The 17,442-nt window shown below is 46.7% G+C and overlaps 1 protein-coding gene across 6 annotated transcripts in view; it reads right to left on the bottom strand.

Moving 5' to 3' along the window:
- DHX29 (DExH-box helicase 29) overlaps window positions 1–17,442 on the bottom strand; it is a 34,595-nt gene that overhangs the window by 10,908 nt on the left and 6,245 nt on the right. For 3 of the 6 annotated variants that reach the window (XM_036308517.1, XM_036308518.1, XM_036308519.1), the window contains 13 exons: window positions 16,873–17,018; window positions 15,122–15,250; window positions 12,343–12,469; window positions 11,298–11,456; window positions 9,025–9,190; window positions 8,649–8,772; window positions 6,833–7,447; window positions 5,111–5,254; window positions 3,905–4,081; window positions 2,749–2,889; window positions 1,509–1,653; window positions 1,255–1,372; window positions 619–703 (listed from right to left, as the gene is read on the bottom strand). In XM_036308517.1, coding sequence (XP_036164410.1) covers window positions 619–703; window positions 1,255–1,372; window positions 1,509–1,653; window positions 2,749–2,889; window positions 3,905–4,081; window positions 5,111–5,254; window positions 6,833–7,447; window positions 8,649–8,772; window positions 9,025–9,190; window positions 11,298–11,456; window positions 12,343–12,469; window positions 15,122–15,250; window positions 16,873–17,018 — 2,276 coding nt within the window. Of the gene's footprint in view, window positions 1–618; window positions 704–1,254; window positions 1,373–1,508; window positions 1,654–2,748; window positions 2,890–3,904; window positions 4,082–5,110; window positions 5,255–6,832; window positions 7,448–8,193; window positions 8,614–8,648; window positions 8,773–9,024; window positions 9,191–11,297; window positions 11,457–12,342; window positions 12,470–15,121; window positions 15,251–16,872; window positions 17,019–17,442 lie in introns of those variants that run through there. The other 3 variants (XM_036308520.1, XM_036308521.1, XM_036308522.1) reach the window with 3 other exon arrangements.

Genomic DNA, 17,442 nt, shown 5'->3' with positions numbered 1-17,442 from the left:
CCTGTGCTTCTTCCCCTGACGAGGGGTTCAACATCTGGAAAACTCCCTTTGCCGCATCGCTCTCCATTCAGAGTCCCAAAGAGACACAATGAAAGTGCTGAGACTCGCCCCAACCTAATGGTCTATGTATTATTAAAAAATCGGTGTGAACAGCCTAGAATACAACCAAGAATTCTCCCTGGACTCCTAGAGCTCCTGACACCCAACATCCTTCATGATGCCTTCTTGGGGGGAAAGCAGTGATTTTCCTTCTCACAGGCAACACCCATGCTATATTATTCAACTACCATGCCTCCTACAAGTCCTGTCCCTTCAGTAACACATGATGTACACTGAGTGGCCAGATTATTATGACCACCCCATCAGTACTTCATTGACACTTCCAAAAATACTGAATATTGAAAATTTCCTAAGCAAACACTCTCAAGGTTTTATTATCATGATTATTTGCATTGTACTGATGGGGGGTCATAATAATCTGGCCGCTCAGTGTAAACGTTCCAACACTCTAATTTTCACTGGGTTCACGTCTGCGTGGGTTCAGCTGCGGAGCCCGGAGTCTGCCGTGCACGGTCAGACTCCGAGGGAGGGCACGCACACGTGCGGATCGGACTTTACCTTCCTGACTCCCGGAGGAGGGAGTGTGAACGCCGAGGCCTGGTCGTGGGTGGAAAGGATGGAGTGCAGAGCTATCACTTTATATCTGAAAGTGAAAATCAGTTCTTAGCAGGAGCTTCTCTTTAGAGGACACTGAAAAGAACAACAACACTCACTTGCACACTGGAGGCAACTTTAACATTTTTACCATGAAAGGCTTTAGACACACAAAGTCTGGAAAACGGTAAATGAAACCCATGTAGTCCTCAGGGAGAACACTGACTAGGAATGAGTGATGTGGAACTCAGGGTTTCCAGGACGTTTAAGTGTCCTGATGTTCATGTGGGAAGCATGACGGCAGCAATACGTGTATGGGGCGAGGAAGTGCAACCTGGTGGGGTGGGTCCTGCACACCCAGGCGGCTGGGGAGGGAGGCGGTCAGCATCCTATTCTTACCCACAGAACTCCCTCCGCTTAATCATATTAAATGTAGAAATTACACCTAAAACTTTTTGTAGCTAAAATGCTGTAATAGCGATGTTACACAAAAACACACGTGCTTCCCATGGACAGCTTCAGCTCTGATCAGGGGTTTTACTGCACGAAATGTTTTTCTATTTTAAAGCCACCAGGAACGGAGTAAAGATCTGCAGTTACCGTCCAGAAGAAAACCTCCTGTCAGCTGACAGCAGATCGTACAGCTGCTGAATGTGGGCGAGGCCAGGCAAGAAGATCAGCACTGCTCCTTCCATATTCCTGAACTGGGGACTTCTGTCTGTGATTTTGAAAGATACAATATTCAAAAGAAGAAGAAAGATAAGGAACAGCATGTAAGATATTAATAAAATGCCTCCATTAACAGAATAAGTTTTATCAAAACAAATGGAGACCCCTGAGAAATCGGTTCGGACCTAAATACGCAAGAAGCTCCAAGACGAGGTCCAGGTTGATCTTGTGAGGGTTCATGTAAAGAAGCGCGTGCTGCGTGCGGCTGCTGTACTTCTGGTAAAAGGGACTTAAGCTGGCACCTGCTCCTGTCTGAACTGGGATGTATTCCTAAGAGAAACACAATCAGAAAAAGACACACAAAATATTAAGTATTATTATAAGACAAAGAAGGAGAAAGATTGGCATTTTTCTCATTACCGCCACTATAGTTTACATCCGCCTCATTCTTTCTAGATTTTACTGTGGTTGCTAAGTTCCAGTCATCTCTTTTGAATACCTTTAATCTTCTGAGTCTTTAGTTTCTAATTTCTATCTCTGAAGCTTTAGGGAAAGATTTTAGTTTTTTGATTTCTTGGTTTATTTGTTTACTTGAAAGAGAAAGTAACTGTGCTTTCTTCAGACGGGTCATCTATGAAATATCATGGACACAATGAAAACATGGAGAACAGTACCACTGGCCAAAGGCAGGATAACTTAGCTCTGTGGCATTTCCAAAAACGTGTTCGAAACTAACTCTCCAGGGAGAACTGTGCTAGCCCTGGGCAGCTTCACTACAGAGCTCGCCCGGCTCACACCAGGACACGGGCTGCCAGGAAACCGCCAGCCAGCACCCCGTCTGCCTCATCCTAACCACCTGGGGGGTTCAGGGGAAGAAGAGAAAATCATTACATGTTTACTCCTCAGTAACGGATCAATGCTCTGAGACAATAAAAGTTCCCTCTGACTTTTATGGTCCTTGATTTTTTCTTGTATTCCAATGTGGCCCATAACAGTGGAAGAAGACAAAATAACATAAACCAAAAACTAGACTCTATGAAACAAAGATGAAAGAAATGGCCTTTAAAATTTGCTTTTAATCATATCTGTTCCTCTTCTACCAAATTGTACTGGAATTCTCTGTGCCAGCATGATTTTAAAACTCTCCTGGCAGGTTATGTTCTGGATAGCATCATCAGGTGTCTTTCAAAATGTTCTCTTTTGCCGGCCAGTGTGGCTCAATTGGTTGAGCACCCGCCCACACTGCAGGAGGCTGTGAGCTCCACTCCTGGTCAGGGATATACCGAGGTTGAGGGTTCGGTCCCCAGTTGGGGGCGCATATGACAGGCAACCTATCAATGTTTCTCTCTCTCTCTCTCTTTCTCTCCCTAAAATCAATAAATATATCCTCAGGTGAGGATTAAAAACAAAAAGTTTTCATTTTACCTGATATTTTTTTATTTCCCCTCCTTTGCTTGTAACATTAATGGTTATTTCTTCTTCCTCCTCCAGAAATTTCTGACAATATTCCGAGTCTTTCTCCAGTACAAAGCCTGTTTCTTCTATTATATCTTCAAGATGAAAAACCTGCAGAGATTAAAGCATGTAAATGGTGAACTCAAATTCATTTCAGGAAAGATCATTTTAAAGAGAACAAGGGGATTGTTCTCTTTGAATATCACTAAGTGCTAACTTAGAATTGTGCCGCCCAGCACAGCCAGGTTCAGTGAGCCTGAGAGGGGGTGAAGGATTCAGAAAAGACAGACAAGAGAATGAAGCTGGGGCTGGGTGGGATGCTGCACTCTCTGATGGAGCGACAGCGCTATGGCAAGTCTTTATTTTACAGCCAGATTCCATGAGGCAAAGCAAGGGCATGGTCAAGATGTTTACAATGTTCTCGTGGGTTTCAAATCTACTCAGTTACATGCACCTGATCAAGCTTTGTTTACTTGCTGCACCTCCCGCAGCCCGTATCACCCAGCCACGTGGGGCCACAGGTTTGGACCATAACCTGTCCAAACACTGTAGCCCAGTGGTTCTCAACCTTGGCTGCACATTAGAATCACCTGGGAATCTTTTTAAAATCCTGATTTCTGGGCCTCATCCTCTGGAATGAGGCCCAGAAATCAGATGAGGCCCAGAAATCAGGATTTTAAAAAGATTCCCAGGTGATTCTAATGTGCAGTCAAGGTTGAGAACCACTGCTGTAGCCGCTCTCCACATCAAATATTATGAGAAACACTTTTTCTGTATTATGTTGTATACTTTCTGCATGTGAGCATGGATGAAGAACAGGCAGCAAGGAAGCTTCGAGCCCCCCTAAATCTGAGAGGTGAGTGAGGAGGGGCTCCTTACTGCCCAGCAGCCACCTGGCTCTGCACGTGACGGTGGCATCTGAGGTGTGTTTTGTCTGTTTCTCAGGTGTGTCTTCCAGCAGATCCTCCTGAGTCAGGGCAGCAGCCACCTGATCCCCCAAGCACTCCCGACCCTCTAGACTTGCAGCACCTAGGAACTCCTCTGTCTCAGCTTCGGGCCCATCTGCTGGGTCTTTCCCGATGGGCACGAGGTTGCTGCTCACACACGCAGGCTGCAGGGGACTCACCTCCACAGGATAGCTTCGCCCTGAGATTCTGAGGATGGGGCAGTGAGTGAAGTAGGTGGAGAACTTCTCGCTGTCGACCGTGGCGCTCATGAGGACCAGGTGCAGGTCAGAGCGCTTCTGTAAAATCTCCTTCAGGATAACCAGTAAGAAGTCGGACTGGACGCTTCTTTCATGAACCTGGTAAAAAGGGAATAAAAACGAATCACATATAAGGCCTAGTAAGAGGCTAAATTAACCAGACACTCAAGTTGAAAAGTTAACCAACACTGAAGTGCAGTTAGTACATGTGAGGGAGAGAGACGCTCGCTGTGTGTTGCAAGTAAGACAGATGTCAGAACTGGGATAGTCACTCGCTAACACTGGAGCCCGCGAAGGTCAGCACCGAGTGACCCTCAGCCTCGGCATGAAGACTCCAGCTTAGCGGATGGCCTGCAAGCCTGTGATGAGGTTAGGCCAGTGATGGCGAACCTTTTGAGCTCGGCGTGTCAGCATTTTGAAAAACCCTAACTTAACTCTGGTGCTGTGTCACATATAGAAATTTTTTTGATATTTGCAACCATAGTAAAACAAAGACTTATATTTTCGATATTTATTTTATATATTTAAATGCCATTTAACAAAGAAAAATCAACCAAGAAAATGAGTTCGCGTGTCACCTCTGACACGCGTGTCATAGGTTCGCCATCACTGGATTAGGGCATCTCCAAATTTCACTTAGAGGCAGTTGACTCCTGGAGTTGTGCCACTAACAGAACACTGTACGGTCGCCACCAACACAAGACAGAGCCTGTCCACTTTCTAGAAAAAGGGGAGTCGGATTAGTAGGAATCTCACAGGGTCTCTATCAGCTGTCCAAGAAAAGATGTTTATGCCCTACCAACGGCTGTGTGACCTGCACAGTTTAACCTCTACCTCGATTCCCGAGTGGCAAAATAGGGAGAATACACCGACACTGGACAGCTGGAGGGTTAAACGGGTTTACATATGCAAAGTCCTTAGAACAGCATCTAGCACGGAGCAAATGTTGTCCAGTATTTACGAAATAAACCAACACAAGACATTTGTTAGAGAAAATGAAATAATTATATGTAAAGTGTCTGGCATTTATATACACAAGGAAAATGTTGGCTAGTATTAATTACAAATAGAATCTTTTTAATAAAAAATGTTTAGAATTTACGTGAACATGACGACAGACCTACTCACCTCATCTACAATCACGTGAGACACACTGGTTAGGAGACCATCCTCTTGAAGCTTCCTGAGCAGAACACCCGTTGTACAGTAGAGCAGCCGGGTAGACTCACTGGCCCGAGATTCCATCCGGATCTGATATCCACACACAGAATTCTGAAGGGAGCACATGGCGAGTTAGTCTCTCACGGGACCTGCCTGGGAGTGTGGGCTAAACAGGGAGGCACAGGCTGACCTGCTCCTAGACCAGTGGTTATCAACCTTGGCTGCACATTAGAATCTCCTGGGAATCCTTTTAAAATCCTGATTTCTGGGCCTCGTGCGTGAGGCAGCCAAGGTTGAGAACCACTGTCCTAGACGGAGCCTCCGAGTACTCAACTCAGTGCAGCTGGTTATCAAAACTGTTCTCCCCTGGTCTTCAGGCTCAGATGACTGCGGCATTAGTTTTGTTCATTTTAAACAAGCAAAACCTTTGTTGTTTTCAAAGTGTTGAGACAAAAAGCTGCTCTGCCTCGAGTACCATGATTATGATAATTTATTAAATTATCTGGGACCAAGTATAGAGGCACGCAGTGACAGAAGCTAGAGCCGCCCGTCCATCTGGTCTGCTCTTCTGTCAGATTCCCGAAAAGCTGTGCCAGGAGGAGCAGCCACATCACACGGGGTGACCGAGAGGTCCTGCACTCATGTCTGTCCCCCCCACATTCTCCTCACTTCCTCAGACATCCCTGTTTTATTTGAGTACTTGTCTGTCATTCCCTCGTGTAAGTTCCTTTTAAGACAAACTGTCTTTCCTTCTCTTACATTCCATGAGAGGAACCCAAGCAATCTGCTACGTGAAAATGTTTACTGCAGGGGTGCCTATCTTAACGACAGAGATGGAAAGGTTAAATAGCATCTCTAGGAAGAACAATTCAAAGTAGAATTAAGCTGAGTTTCGTGAACTTGGGGTTCATATTTAGTTCTAACCAGCTTTCCTGGCTCCTGTAGTTAGCAGTCACTCCAGGTAGTTTGTCTACTGGCAAGGCAAGATGCATAATAGATACTGAAGCACTTTTTCTATTTTGTTTCAAATTCAGGGTTTGAAAAGAGTCTAGAATTTTCTTCATTATTTTTCCCTTTTGCTCATTGGAAATAATTAAAGAAAACCATTCAGGAATCCATGCACAGAAGAGACCTGCAAACACTTGAGAAGTACACTACTAGCGTCAGATTTGTGTTTGTCTATAACAGTGGTTCTCAGCCTGGCTGCACATTAGAATCACCTGGGAATCTTTTTAAAATCCTGATTTCTGGGCCTCATCCTCTGGAAATTCTGTTTCTTTGTGATGGGGTGGGGCCACAACATTAGTCACAAAGAAACAGAATTTCCGGAGGAGGAGGCCCAGATATCAGGATTTTAAACAGATTCCCAGGTGATTCTAATGTGCAGCCAAGGTTGAGAACCGCTGGTCTATAATCTTTGCATGTTCAATTTAGTATGCATATCTGAACATTCAATGGCTAAACGGAATATGTTTTCCTTTGATAGGAGAATTGTAAGGACGGAATCGCGAATGATCCTCTTCACGTGAAGGAGCGTGGCAGTGTCACAGCCACCCAGTGTGACTGGGCCTGAGCTGTGCCAGAGACCGACGCGTAGCAGTCACCCTCAGCCGGAGCAGTTCCCCTTGGGTCCCCGGGCAAAGTGCGTCACGAGCGTCACCATTCACGAGGTGGCGGTGGACAGCTTACCCTTCCTCCGGGTCCACTGTCGCAGCCCAATTCGTCACACACTCTCGTGGCTAAGCTCACTGCTGAGATGCGGCGGGGCTGGGTGCAGACAATGTTGCACTTCCTTGTCCCCGGCTCGTTGAGAAGCAAGTCCTCCAGAAGGAAATGTGGCACCTGAGTGCTCTTACCGCTCCCCGTGTCCCCGGCCACCACCACCACCCGGTGCCTCTTCAGGGTTTCCACGATCGCGCTCCTGTGCTTGAACACGGGCAGCTGCTGCCTCTCCTTCAGAAGGCCCTGGTACTTCGGTGTGCTCTGTAGCTTCCTAAAGAGGTTCCTAACAGGCTCCAAGTCTTCTGCCTTTTCTGACTCCAAGGACAAGGCAGAAAAATCCTCGTCAGAAACTAAGTTTTCCCAGGATTCCTCAGCGTCTTCAGAGCTCTCTCTCTTATCCTCGGAATGCTCCTGCTGCTGCTGCAGCTGCAGCTGCTGCTTCACTTTATTCAGAAGTTTGGCGATAAAAAGGTCCCGGGGCTTGTTGGTCTCCATTTTATTTAACTCTTCCTTTTTCTTTTCTGCATCGCTCCATTCTAGCCAGACCGCTCGGTAGGTTGGAGGAAGTAGCTGGTGAACTGACTGTAAGAAGAAACAGCAGCATTATTTTCACTAACGACGGATACCAGCACCCAATAGGTTGGGACGTAGGACAGCTACCTTCTCCTAACGTGTCATTTGTCTCTTACACTAGTTACTACTTTAATGTAAAATGCACATGCATATGATGCAAATGAATAAACAGCATGTAGTCAAGCTTCTAAACTTACTAGCAGTGTGACCTCGGGCAAGTGACCTAACCTCGCCGTGTCTGTTTCTCTGTCAGTGAGTGGGCACACTCCGAGGTAAACTTCAGTTAACACGCTGAGCGACCAGCCTGTTTTGTCTTCCGGACGGAACGATAGCGTCAGTCACCAGTGACTGACTGGGCGCTAACGTGCTAATACATGTAAAGTGCTTATTCCTGGAACACAATAAGCTACTGATCAGACGTGTCTTACTTATCCTGAGAGCTGCTACAGAAATACACAGTTGACCAATAATGAATTTCTAACAGCCCCGTGAGACGCCACAGCGTATGACACCACAGGTGGGCTCTGCGTTACCCCAACTCTGTGCTACCAGGAGCTCACAGTCATCTCTACAACATGGACACTCGCTTCTATCAATTACCCTTAGCTCGTGGAACCTTATTTTGCAAAATAAGGGAAATAAAGGCATTAAGAACTTTACTGACAAAATGGAAAGAACTATTGTTTGGAGTTCCTCTTACTCCGTGTCTGAAATTTTCAGTGGCTCTAATCTCCCATGAAGAAAGGTATACACACTTATCGTGAACAGGAAGTGTGGACAGTCCCAAGAGCTTAGATGCGCTTCCTTCAGTACCACTTCATTTTCATCCTTCCTTAGACTGCAGTTTAAAATTGGTAGAAACCAATGTCTATAATACGTTCAAGTTGAGAGACGATGTAACACTAAAGAGAAACTCTTTTACAATTCTTAATTCACCCCCTAGCACAATGACTTTTATTCTGTAAATCAGCTTGGCCTGAACATCTGGGCCAATCAAATGTCTGAGAGTCTCAGGTCTAGAAGAGAAAGACCAAGCTATGTTTAGGGGTGAGAGAAAGTAAAAATTATGAATAAGCAGAAGTGAGGATGAGTCAGAAGCAGCAGTCAGTAAAGAGAAAACTGGCCCAGAGGCCAAAATCCAACACGCACTGCCATGCACACATAGACATGGCTTTCTGTAGACAAATTCCGGCACGGCCGTCCCGCTCACCTGCCCTTTCACCAGGCGGTAAAGAGCCAAGGTGGCCCCCAGGTGCTGAGCTTGCATGCCATCCTCCGTCAGGATCGTAGGGCAAACCACCAGCACGTCGTCTTCAGACCTGATCACCCGCACTCTGCAAAGAAGCCAAAGAAATCCCCACAGAGCTGACAAAGTAGAAACAGAGAGAGCTCCATTCACCTGCACTCCAGTTTACACTAACGGTTTAAATTTCACATTTCCGCAGACTGTACTTGAGACTGAGAAGCACCATCAACCTGAGCTTGGAATCAGAGAGCTGCTTAAATGTTGACTTAACTCCTAAGAAACAAAAATGACTTTCATCTTTGGTTCTTCTAACGTTCGTTCAGGAACCAAAACCACACACCTGCATTTCCAGTACCGACCAACGGGAACTTTCTCGAAGGCAGGGTTTGGGCTCTTGGGCAGATTCTTCCGGACCCAGTCGATGAGGAACTGTTTGGGCGACTTCCCTGTCCAGCTCCGAGCAGTGTAGTCAAAATTCCTCACATCCTGAGCTGCTTTCTTTTTCTCTGAAATGACAAAGATTGGTTTTTAAAGCAATGGCACAGTGTGGGCAAAAGCAGGTGTACAGTGGTTCCTACGAGAAAGAGATGGTTATGATTCTTACAACTGATTCATTAACTCTGTCTCGAGTACCCACGACCCTACGCCTACTTTTGCTCCACCCTGTACACAATCTCGAGGGATCAAGGTCCTCTCACCTTTGGAAACAGACTTTCAGAAGTAAACAGGTGAAGAAAGGACACAGAGAAAGGCTGTACGGAAACCTGCTGATGGAGAGAATGAATGAAATCTGACTTGTTAAGAAAAACTACCGAGTAACTTATTCATTCTTGTACTCTCCCTGTGGTGAATTTTTTAGGATATCTGCATTCCAATGTTTGGTACACTAGCACACAGGAAGGATGATCTTTTGAAAAAACAGAAATCAGATGTCATTTCTCTGCTTAACAGCTGCCACCTACGCTCCCTCCATGGCTTCACGCCGCGTATAAAACAAAGTGCAAGTTGTTCACACTCCCCCAAGCCCTCCGTGGTCTGCCGACAGCAGCTCATATGCTGCCGTCAAGTCCGCAAATGCTCAAAGCCCGCCGGGCCCATCAGCGGCCACAGGTGGCCAAGTTGAAATGAACTAAAACGTAAAAGTTCAGTTTCTCGGTTGTGCCAGTCACTTTCAAAGGCTCACCCCTCATGTCTGGCCAGCAGCACCCACCCTGAGAGCGCAGACACCGAACATCCCCATCACAGTGTTCTGCTGAGCAGGGCTGCGCCTGGCTCCCCTCCGCCCGGCTTCCCAGGTGCGTCTCCCGCTCGTCAGCAGGTGCCAGGTCTCAGGGCGAGGGCTCCTCATCCAAACCAGGCCCCTCGCCCCCACCATCGTCAGAGGCCGGCTTCCTTTCGGTGACAGCTCACATCCCCACTTGCAGTTACCTCCTCGCTCAGGCATTTAAAGCTTCCCTCCCCCATAGACTGGACACCTGAGGAGGGCAGAGAGTAGTTATTCTTTATTTTTATATATTTTATGGATTTCAGAGAGGAAGGGAGGGAGAGAGAAACATCAATGATGAGAGAATCACGGATCAGCTGCCTCCTGCACGCCCCACACTAGGGAGCGAGCCTGCAACCCAGGCCTGTGCCCTGACTGGGAATGAACCCTCACCTCCTGGTTCACAGGTTGACGCTCAACCACTGAGCCACGCCGGCCGGGCAAGACTAGTTATTTTGTTAACAACTATCCAGATAGAACCTGACATTGTCAACAATAAGGACTCAGTAAATATGTGTGGAAAGAGTATATACTCAAAAGAACTGAGAATGTAGAGGGGCACGACTGACTATATTACAGACTGATAAATAGAAGACTGGCTCTCTCTGCAGCTTACCAGGCCCTCAGAAGCACACACTGCACATGCCTGGGGACAGGGCTGGGGACAGGGCTGGAATCAGGGAAGGTTGAGAGAGGAGGTTTGAGTTGAGCTGTGAAGCGAGGGAAAGGTTGGCAAAGTAGGGGCTGCAGGATGAGCAAAGCCGCGGAGCCGGCAACGTGTGTTCTTAAGAAGGACGTGGCTGTACGTGGCCTGACGTGGAAGGAGACTGTGGCAGATGGCAAAGGGGTTTCAATGACATGAGAAAGCGTTTGCACCTGCCACTGACGAAAGGTTTTTCAAGAGGATCCCACTTAGCTCTGTGTGATGGAGAGAGAATTCTGCAGGAGTTTGGAGGATAAACTGGAGAGGGATGAGGCTTAAGCAAATATTTCTAATTACAAAATGCTACACAAGTAAGTTATCAAAATCATTGTAATTTCTTTTTCTTTTTCAATCCTCACCCTAGGAATGAGGATATTTTTTCCATTGATTTTTAGAGAGTCAAAGGGACGGGGAGGAGAGAGAAAGAGAGAGACATATCAATAGGTTGCCTCCCATTCTCGCCCCGATCGGGGCCAGGGATTGACCCTGTAACCTTGACCAGGAATCAAACCCGAGATTCTTAGGTCCATGGGCTGGCGTTCTAACCACTGAGCGATGGCCAGGCAGTAACGGAATTTCTTAGTTGTGTATTCCTTGACATTTTACTAGTTAGAAATACACCCAGCACGCCTTCTCTTCCTTTTACCTTTCTCTTCTTCAGTAGCAGCTGTAGACTTTTCAAATAAATTCAAGTTCAAAGCACTTTCCCCTTCTGTGGCTACAGGAGGCCTTTTCCTTTCATTCTGTTGAGGTGAAATCTTTATGGCTGGATTGAATACTGGATGGTCTTCTAGAGTTTCCATTTCTACCAAGAAAACACATGCGGCTCAGTTTCATGATTTGTTTCTTATGCCTTTCTACTGTGCAAGATGGTTAACAAAACCCTCTTTGTCCCTGTAGCCAACTGCTCAACACTTCCTACTAGGAACTGCTGACACTTTTTAAATAAGCTGTTTAACAGATGTAGGAACCTGGGGAAATTTGCATTAGAAACAAGCGCTGGTGGAAGTGAATGCGCCCTCCTTGAGTGGAGGCGGCGTTCTAGGGCAGGTACGTCATTCACACCTGGTGGCTGCAGGCCACATAAAGCCCGTCGCCTCTGAGCTGAGAAGGGTTTTATATATACTTATGCATATATATATACATTTTAAATATGTTTTTATTGATTTCAGAGAGGGAGGGAGAGGGAGAGGGAGATAGAAACATCAATGATGTGAGAGAATCATGGACCGGCTGCCTCCTGCACGCCCCCTACTGGGGATCGAGCCCACAACCAGGGCATTCCTTGACCGGAATCGAACCTGGGACCCTTCAGTCCACAGGCCGACGCTAGCCACCGAGCCAAACTGGCCAGAGAGATTTTTATATTTTTAATGGGATGAAGAGATAAAGAGAAGATGTATTTGGTGACGGAAAACTGTATGAAATCCACGTTTCAGTGTCTGTGTGTGAAGTTTTACAGGAACACAGGGATTTGCTCGTGTCCGGTCTGTGTCGGACTTGACGCTTCGGCAGCAGAGGGAGCAGCCGGGGCCTGTGTGGCCGCAAACCTGAAACAGTCCCTCCTTGGCTTGGGTAGCCCAGCGAGAAATCGTTCGCAAAGAGCAGACATCGGAAGAGGAAGCCGCCTCCGCCCAGCAAGGCCAGTAATGCACAGACATTTATACATTGAAGAACTTAAGAGTGTTTACCTCTTTGGAATTTCCTTATTTTTTCTTGCGCTTCCTTTTGCCCTTGCTTGTTTTTTTCCAGTTTACAGGCAGCTGCTTGCTCCTTCGCATCCAGAAGTTTTGCTGCCAGGTGTAAGTACCTTTCATTCTGCTCCGAGCAGGTGAGGAGCAGAGAGTAAAGAGAAGAGCAGGATCACTTATCTCCTGTCAGTGGGCTACAGAAAGACCTGTCGGCTGGGCCCTGGCCAGTGTTGCTCAGTGGTTAGAATGTTGGCCCCTGGAGTGAAGGGTTTTGGGTTTGACTTGGATAAGGGCACCTACCCAGTTTGTAGGTTTGACCACCGGGCCCCAGTTGGGGTGTGTGTGGGAGGCAACCAATCAATGTCTCTCTCTCACATTGAAGTTTCTGTCTCTTCCCCACTCTGTCACTCTAAAAAAATTAATGGAAAAAAATATCCTCGGGTGAGGATTAACAAAAAACAACAACAAAAAGCCCTGTCATCTTTGATATTACTCTTCGGTCCAGCAAATCTACTTTCAGGAATTTTTCATAGAGAAATACAAATGTGCAGGCTTGCAGGCACACACATTCACTGTGGTACTGACTGAAAAGGGAATTAGAGATCAAGTGCGGCCCCAGCTGGTTTGGCTCACTGATAGAGCATCGGCCTGTGGACTGAAAGGTCCCGGGTTCGATTCCGGTCAGGGGCACAGGCCCGGGTTACGGGCTCGATCCCCAGTGGGGGGCGTGCGGGAGGCAGCTGATCCATGATTCTCATCTCTCTCTCTCTCTCCCTTCCTCTTGAAAATCAATAAACAAAAAACAACAACAAAAAAAGAAAGAAATCAAGTGTGGCAGTGGGAGGAAAATCCAGCAGCGTCAGGAGAAGCGGGGCAGCTGGAGAGCGAGGCGACCCACAGACACTCCCTGACATCTTCAACACAACAGAGCAAACTTAGGAAACACATTTCTCTAAATGTTCATCTTACACGTGCTATAAATGCCCCTATTTAAAGGCTGCAAGTGCAGTCGTGGACTGTTCATCTGAGAGCTGCCGTCCCGCGGCTTCCAGCTCACAGAAGGAGGCGCACGGAGAAAAGGCCTCTGGGAAAATGGACGTCATCGCCCTGAAGGACTTGACTCTGCTGAGCAGAAAGTAGCCTGGGCTTCACTTTAAACTCAGGTTCCGTAGGTGAGTTCACGACAGCAGGTGAGAAGCAGCCGCGCACGGGGTGGGGAGGGGAGGGCGCAGGCGTGCTGCTGGGAGACACACTGCTCGGACGCAGGGAGAGGCCACTGAGGAAGCACAGCCCTGGACTCTGGGGCAGGTTCGTGCGGAAGCGAACAGCGACGCGCGGGGCAGGCGGCAGGGTCACCGAGCTCCTCAAACGCACCCACCTCACACGCCTTCCTCCGCCTGTGGCACTGATACCACCATCCTGCGCCTACGACTCTCTTGCTTTCTTGGGCTCCTTAGCCTTTATATTCAGTAAATCAATTTCTACTGATTCTAGCTTTAAATGTTTCTTCTTTCCAATTTCCAATTCTCCTTGTTGCACACCCGACCAAGCAAAAGCAACCAAAATGGCCTTCCTAGCCCGTCCATCACCTGAAACTCCACTGAATATTCCAAACCACCTGGAACGCTACTAAATCTGACCCACAACGTTAAATTCTTCTTGTCAAGCCCCCAAACCTCTAGCGGCTCCTCATGATCAACAGGAAAAGTTGTCACATGCATTTCCTGGGCATCAAAATCTTCTAGTTGCAGCGGAACTCATCGTTGACTCCTATCTGCCAGTACGCAACCACACACTTATCCTCTCGTATGCTCATCTACTTCTCCACACCCAGGGCCCTGGCACCATCCGCTCTGTGCCCTGGCCACACTGCTTCACTCACGGAGGCCGCCTTCCCGCCTCTGTTGCTCATGTACACGGCACCCTTCAGGCCCCACTCTCTTCTCTGAAGTGGACCTAATGCTCCAATCACAAGAGGCCTTTCTCTGAACCTCACACAGACTTGTACATCCGAAACGCTTTTTGCTTAGTTTAACACCAGACACATGGTTCAAAACCTTACAGGTCCAGAGAGTATAAAAAAGAAGTCTCCCTTTCACCCTGCCACCCCAGGCCTAACACCAGTAAGGGCTTCTTGTGTCTTCCAAAGGGTCTCTGCACAGAAGAACGCAAATACACGCATTTCCCGTGTCACACAGCGAGCTCATCGTGACGTGTGCTGTTCTGCAGCTCCTGCTCCTTTCGAAACCAACTGTGTGAAGGTCTGATTTACTTACAATAAAATGCACCCATCTGAAGTGTCTAGGGTGAGGTGTACAACCGTGTAGGCACCACCACAGTGAAGATATAAAATACTTCCATTACCCCCAAAGTTTCCTCATGTGCCTACAGCCCACCTCCTCAGCCCATCGGACTCAGGCGACCACTGACCTGCTCTCTGTCACCACAGAGACTGCCCAGGTGACCTCTCTGGTACCGAATGTAATAAAAGTACTTAATAAGGACTCATTTCTGTCTGGCTTTTCTCTTTCTTGTATAATGTTTTGAGAGTTGCTTGCAGTTTGGCTATTATGAATAAAGTTGCTATAAACATTTATTTGTGTACAAGTCTTTTTTGGTGGCATATGTTTTCATTTTTCTTGAATAAATAAATACCTGGGAATGAAACTGTTGGACCATATGGTACATATATGTCTAACTTTGTAAGAAAGTGCCAGTTTTCTTAAGTGGAAGTCTAGAAGTCTTTCCAGGTAGAAGTCTAATACAAATTTCTACTCACAGGGTCAAATTTTTCCTCCTCTTCTAAACTTTTAGAATTTTCACTCTTTTCTTCTTCATTTTGTTGTTCAGCATACCGCAAAATCCATTCTTTCATATTCACTTCCATATTTTTTTCTTCCTTTTTTGGCTAGAAATAAAAAACAAATATCTGAAAAATCAAAGTTAGAAAAAGGTGTCAAGACTATCACGAAGTGACATTGCTTTTACAATTCCTTTACACTCAAAAACAGTGGACGCAGAGCCTCAAAAATCATGCTCTTCAAGGACAAATAATGGAACTCAACATTACTTTAAGAAAAGTCTAAACTTGTATAATGCAAAGAATATGTTTACATAAAGGGCAAAAAAATGAAAGGACGGTTGAAAACTAAAAAACAAGTGTTACTCCTTAAAAACAGTGGTTTTATGAGGATAGTGCTTCCATATATTTGTTTTTAAGCTTTATCAAGTTATAATTGATATGTAAAAACTGCATATATTTAATGTAATGCATACATAATGTGCATATAAACTCATCATGTTGATGAGTTTGGACATATGCATACACCCATGATACCACCACTAACATCACGTACTAAACATACCCATCACCGCCCCAGATTTCCTTCTGTTCTTGTGTGTGTGCCTGGGTTGAGGCGAGGATGGTGTGGTCGTAAGAACACTGACCCTGAGATCCATCCCCTTAACATATTCAGGAGCATGATGCTGTGCTGTCCTTAGAGGCACAGGGCTGCACAGCACATCTCCAGAACTTACACTTGCATAACTGAAAGTGTATCACCATGAAGCAACGGCTGCCCTTTCCCCTCCTCCAGCCCCAGTAGCCACCATTGATTCTCGGCTGCTATGAGTCTATTTCAGATCCTCGTGGAAGTGAAATCAGGCAGTCTGTCTCTCTGTGACCGGCTTACTTTCCTTACCATGTTCGCTGGCTCACCCAGGCTCCCAGATGTTTGACACTGCAGCGTATTCAAGTGTGATGCCCTAATGAACTATGCCTTCCAGTAATCACGCTTTTAAAAAAAAAATATACATTTTTTTTATTGATTTAAGAGCGGAAAGGAGAGGGAGAGAGAGCTGGAAGCATCAATGATGGGAGAGAATCATTGACTGGCTGCCTCCTGCACGCCCTCTATTGGGGATCAAGCCTGCACCCCGGGCATGTGCTCTGACCAGGAATCAAACTGGTGACCTCTTGGTTCATAGGTTGATGCTCAACTCTGAGCCTCACTGGCTGGGCCATCACGCTTCCTTCCTGCAACCCCTTCACATGGATTTTGGAAGTAGCCATGTCAGTTGTTTCAAGGAATGGACATTAGCAAGAGTGTGACAAGCAGGGGCTTGATGAGATTGTATATAGGGCTTCTCGCCTTAAAATACTTGTTCTTAGAAGCCCCGTTTGTGAGGAAAGCTGAGCTAGTCCTGGCTCGCCCCAGGCAGAGGCACTGGTCATGTGACTAAGAAAACGTTTTGGACATTCTGGCCCCAGGAGATACCCGTGGAACCGAAGACCTAACTGAGCCCAGCCCAGACTACAGAGTTGGGAGGAAGAATCACTGCTGGCTTAAGCACCACATTTTGTTGTTAGGCAGCAACTGAAACAGACAATGACAGAAAAGCTTGGCAAACCAGTCGGTTACGCACAATACGTGGAAGTACTATGGCAACTGAATACTAATCCTCTAATGAACGGCTGTATCTGCTTCATTCTGACTTTATTCAACTTCAAGTGTTTAATTCTTACGTTACCTTCACCTTAGGCTCCTCTTCCTGTTTTCTGGTTTTAGGCTGCAATGGAGGTGAAACCGTGGCTGGTACTGGAGGAGCCTGGAACTTGGGCCTACTCTTAGGTTGCTGCTCTTCAAATTCCTGACTGAATCCCTCAGGAAGTGCATCTTAGGAGAAATTGAGATGAAAGTAAGCATGCATATGAGAATGAATCACACCAATATTTAGTACACACAAACAATACTCTGTCGAGACAAAAGCACCTGATTTTCTTGCACCCCTCATCTCCTAAGACTAGAAGTCCTATGATGAACCTCGTTTATTGCAATACCAGAAGTAGGGACGTTCATCAGATGATAAGTAGCCCACCTACGTGGCCGTTCATTTCACCCTTGAATAGCAGCTCCTGAATTTTCATAAAAAGACTAGAGGCCCGGTGCATGAAATTCATGCGGGGGTGGGGGGCAGGGGGTGGGTGTTCCCTCAGCCTGGCCTGCACCCTCTCAAATCTGGGACCCCTTGGGGGTTGTCCGACTGCCTCTCGCAATCTGGGACTGCTGGCTCATAACCGCTCACCTGCCTGCCTGCCTG

This window comes from Myotis myotis, unplaced genomic scaffold, assembly GCF_014108235.1.
Source record: "Myotis myotis isolate mMyoMyo1 unplaced genomic scaffold, mMyoMyo1.p scaffold_m19_p_5, whole genome shotgun sequence".
Lineage (NCBI taxonomy): Eukaryota > Metazoa > Chordata > Mammalia > Chiroptera > Vespertilionidae > Myotis > Myotis myotis.
This window is presented reverse-complemented; position numbering and strand designations above follow the sequence as displayed.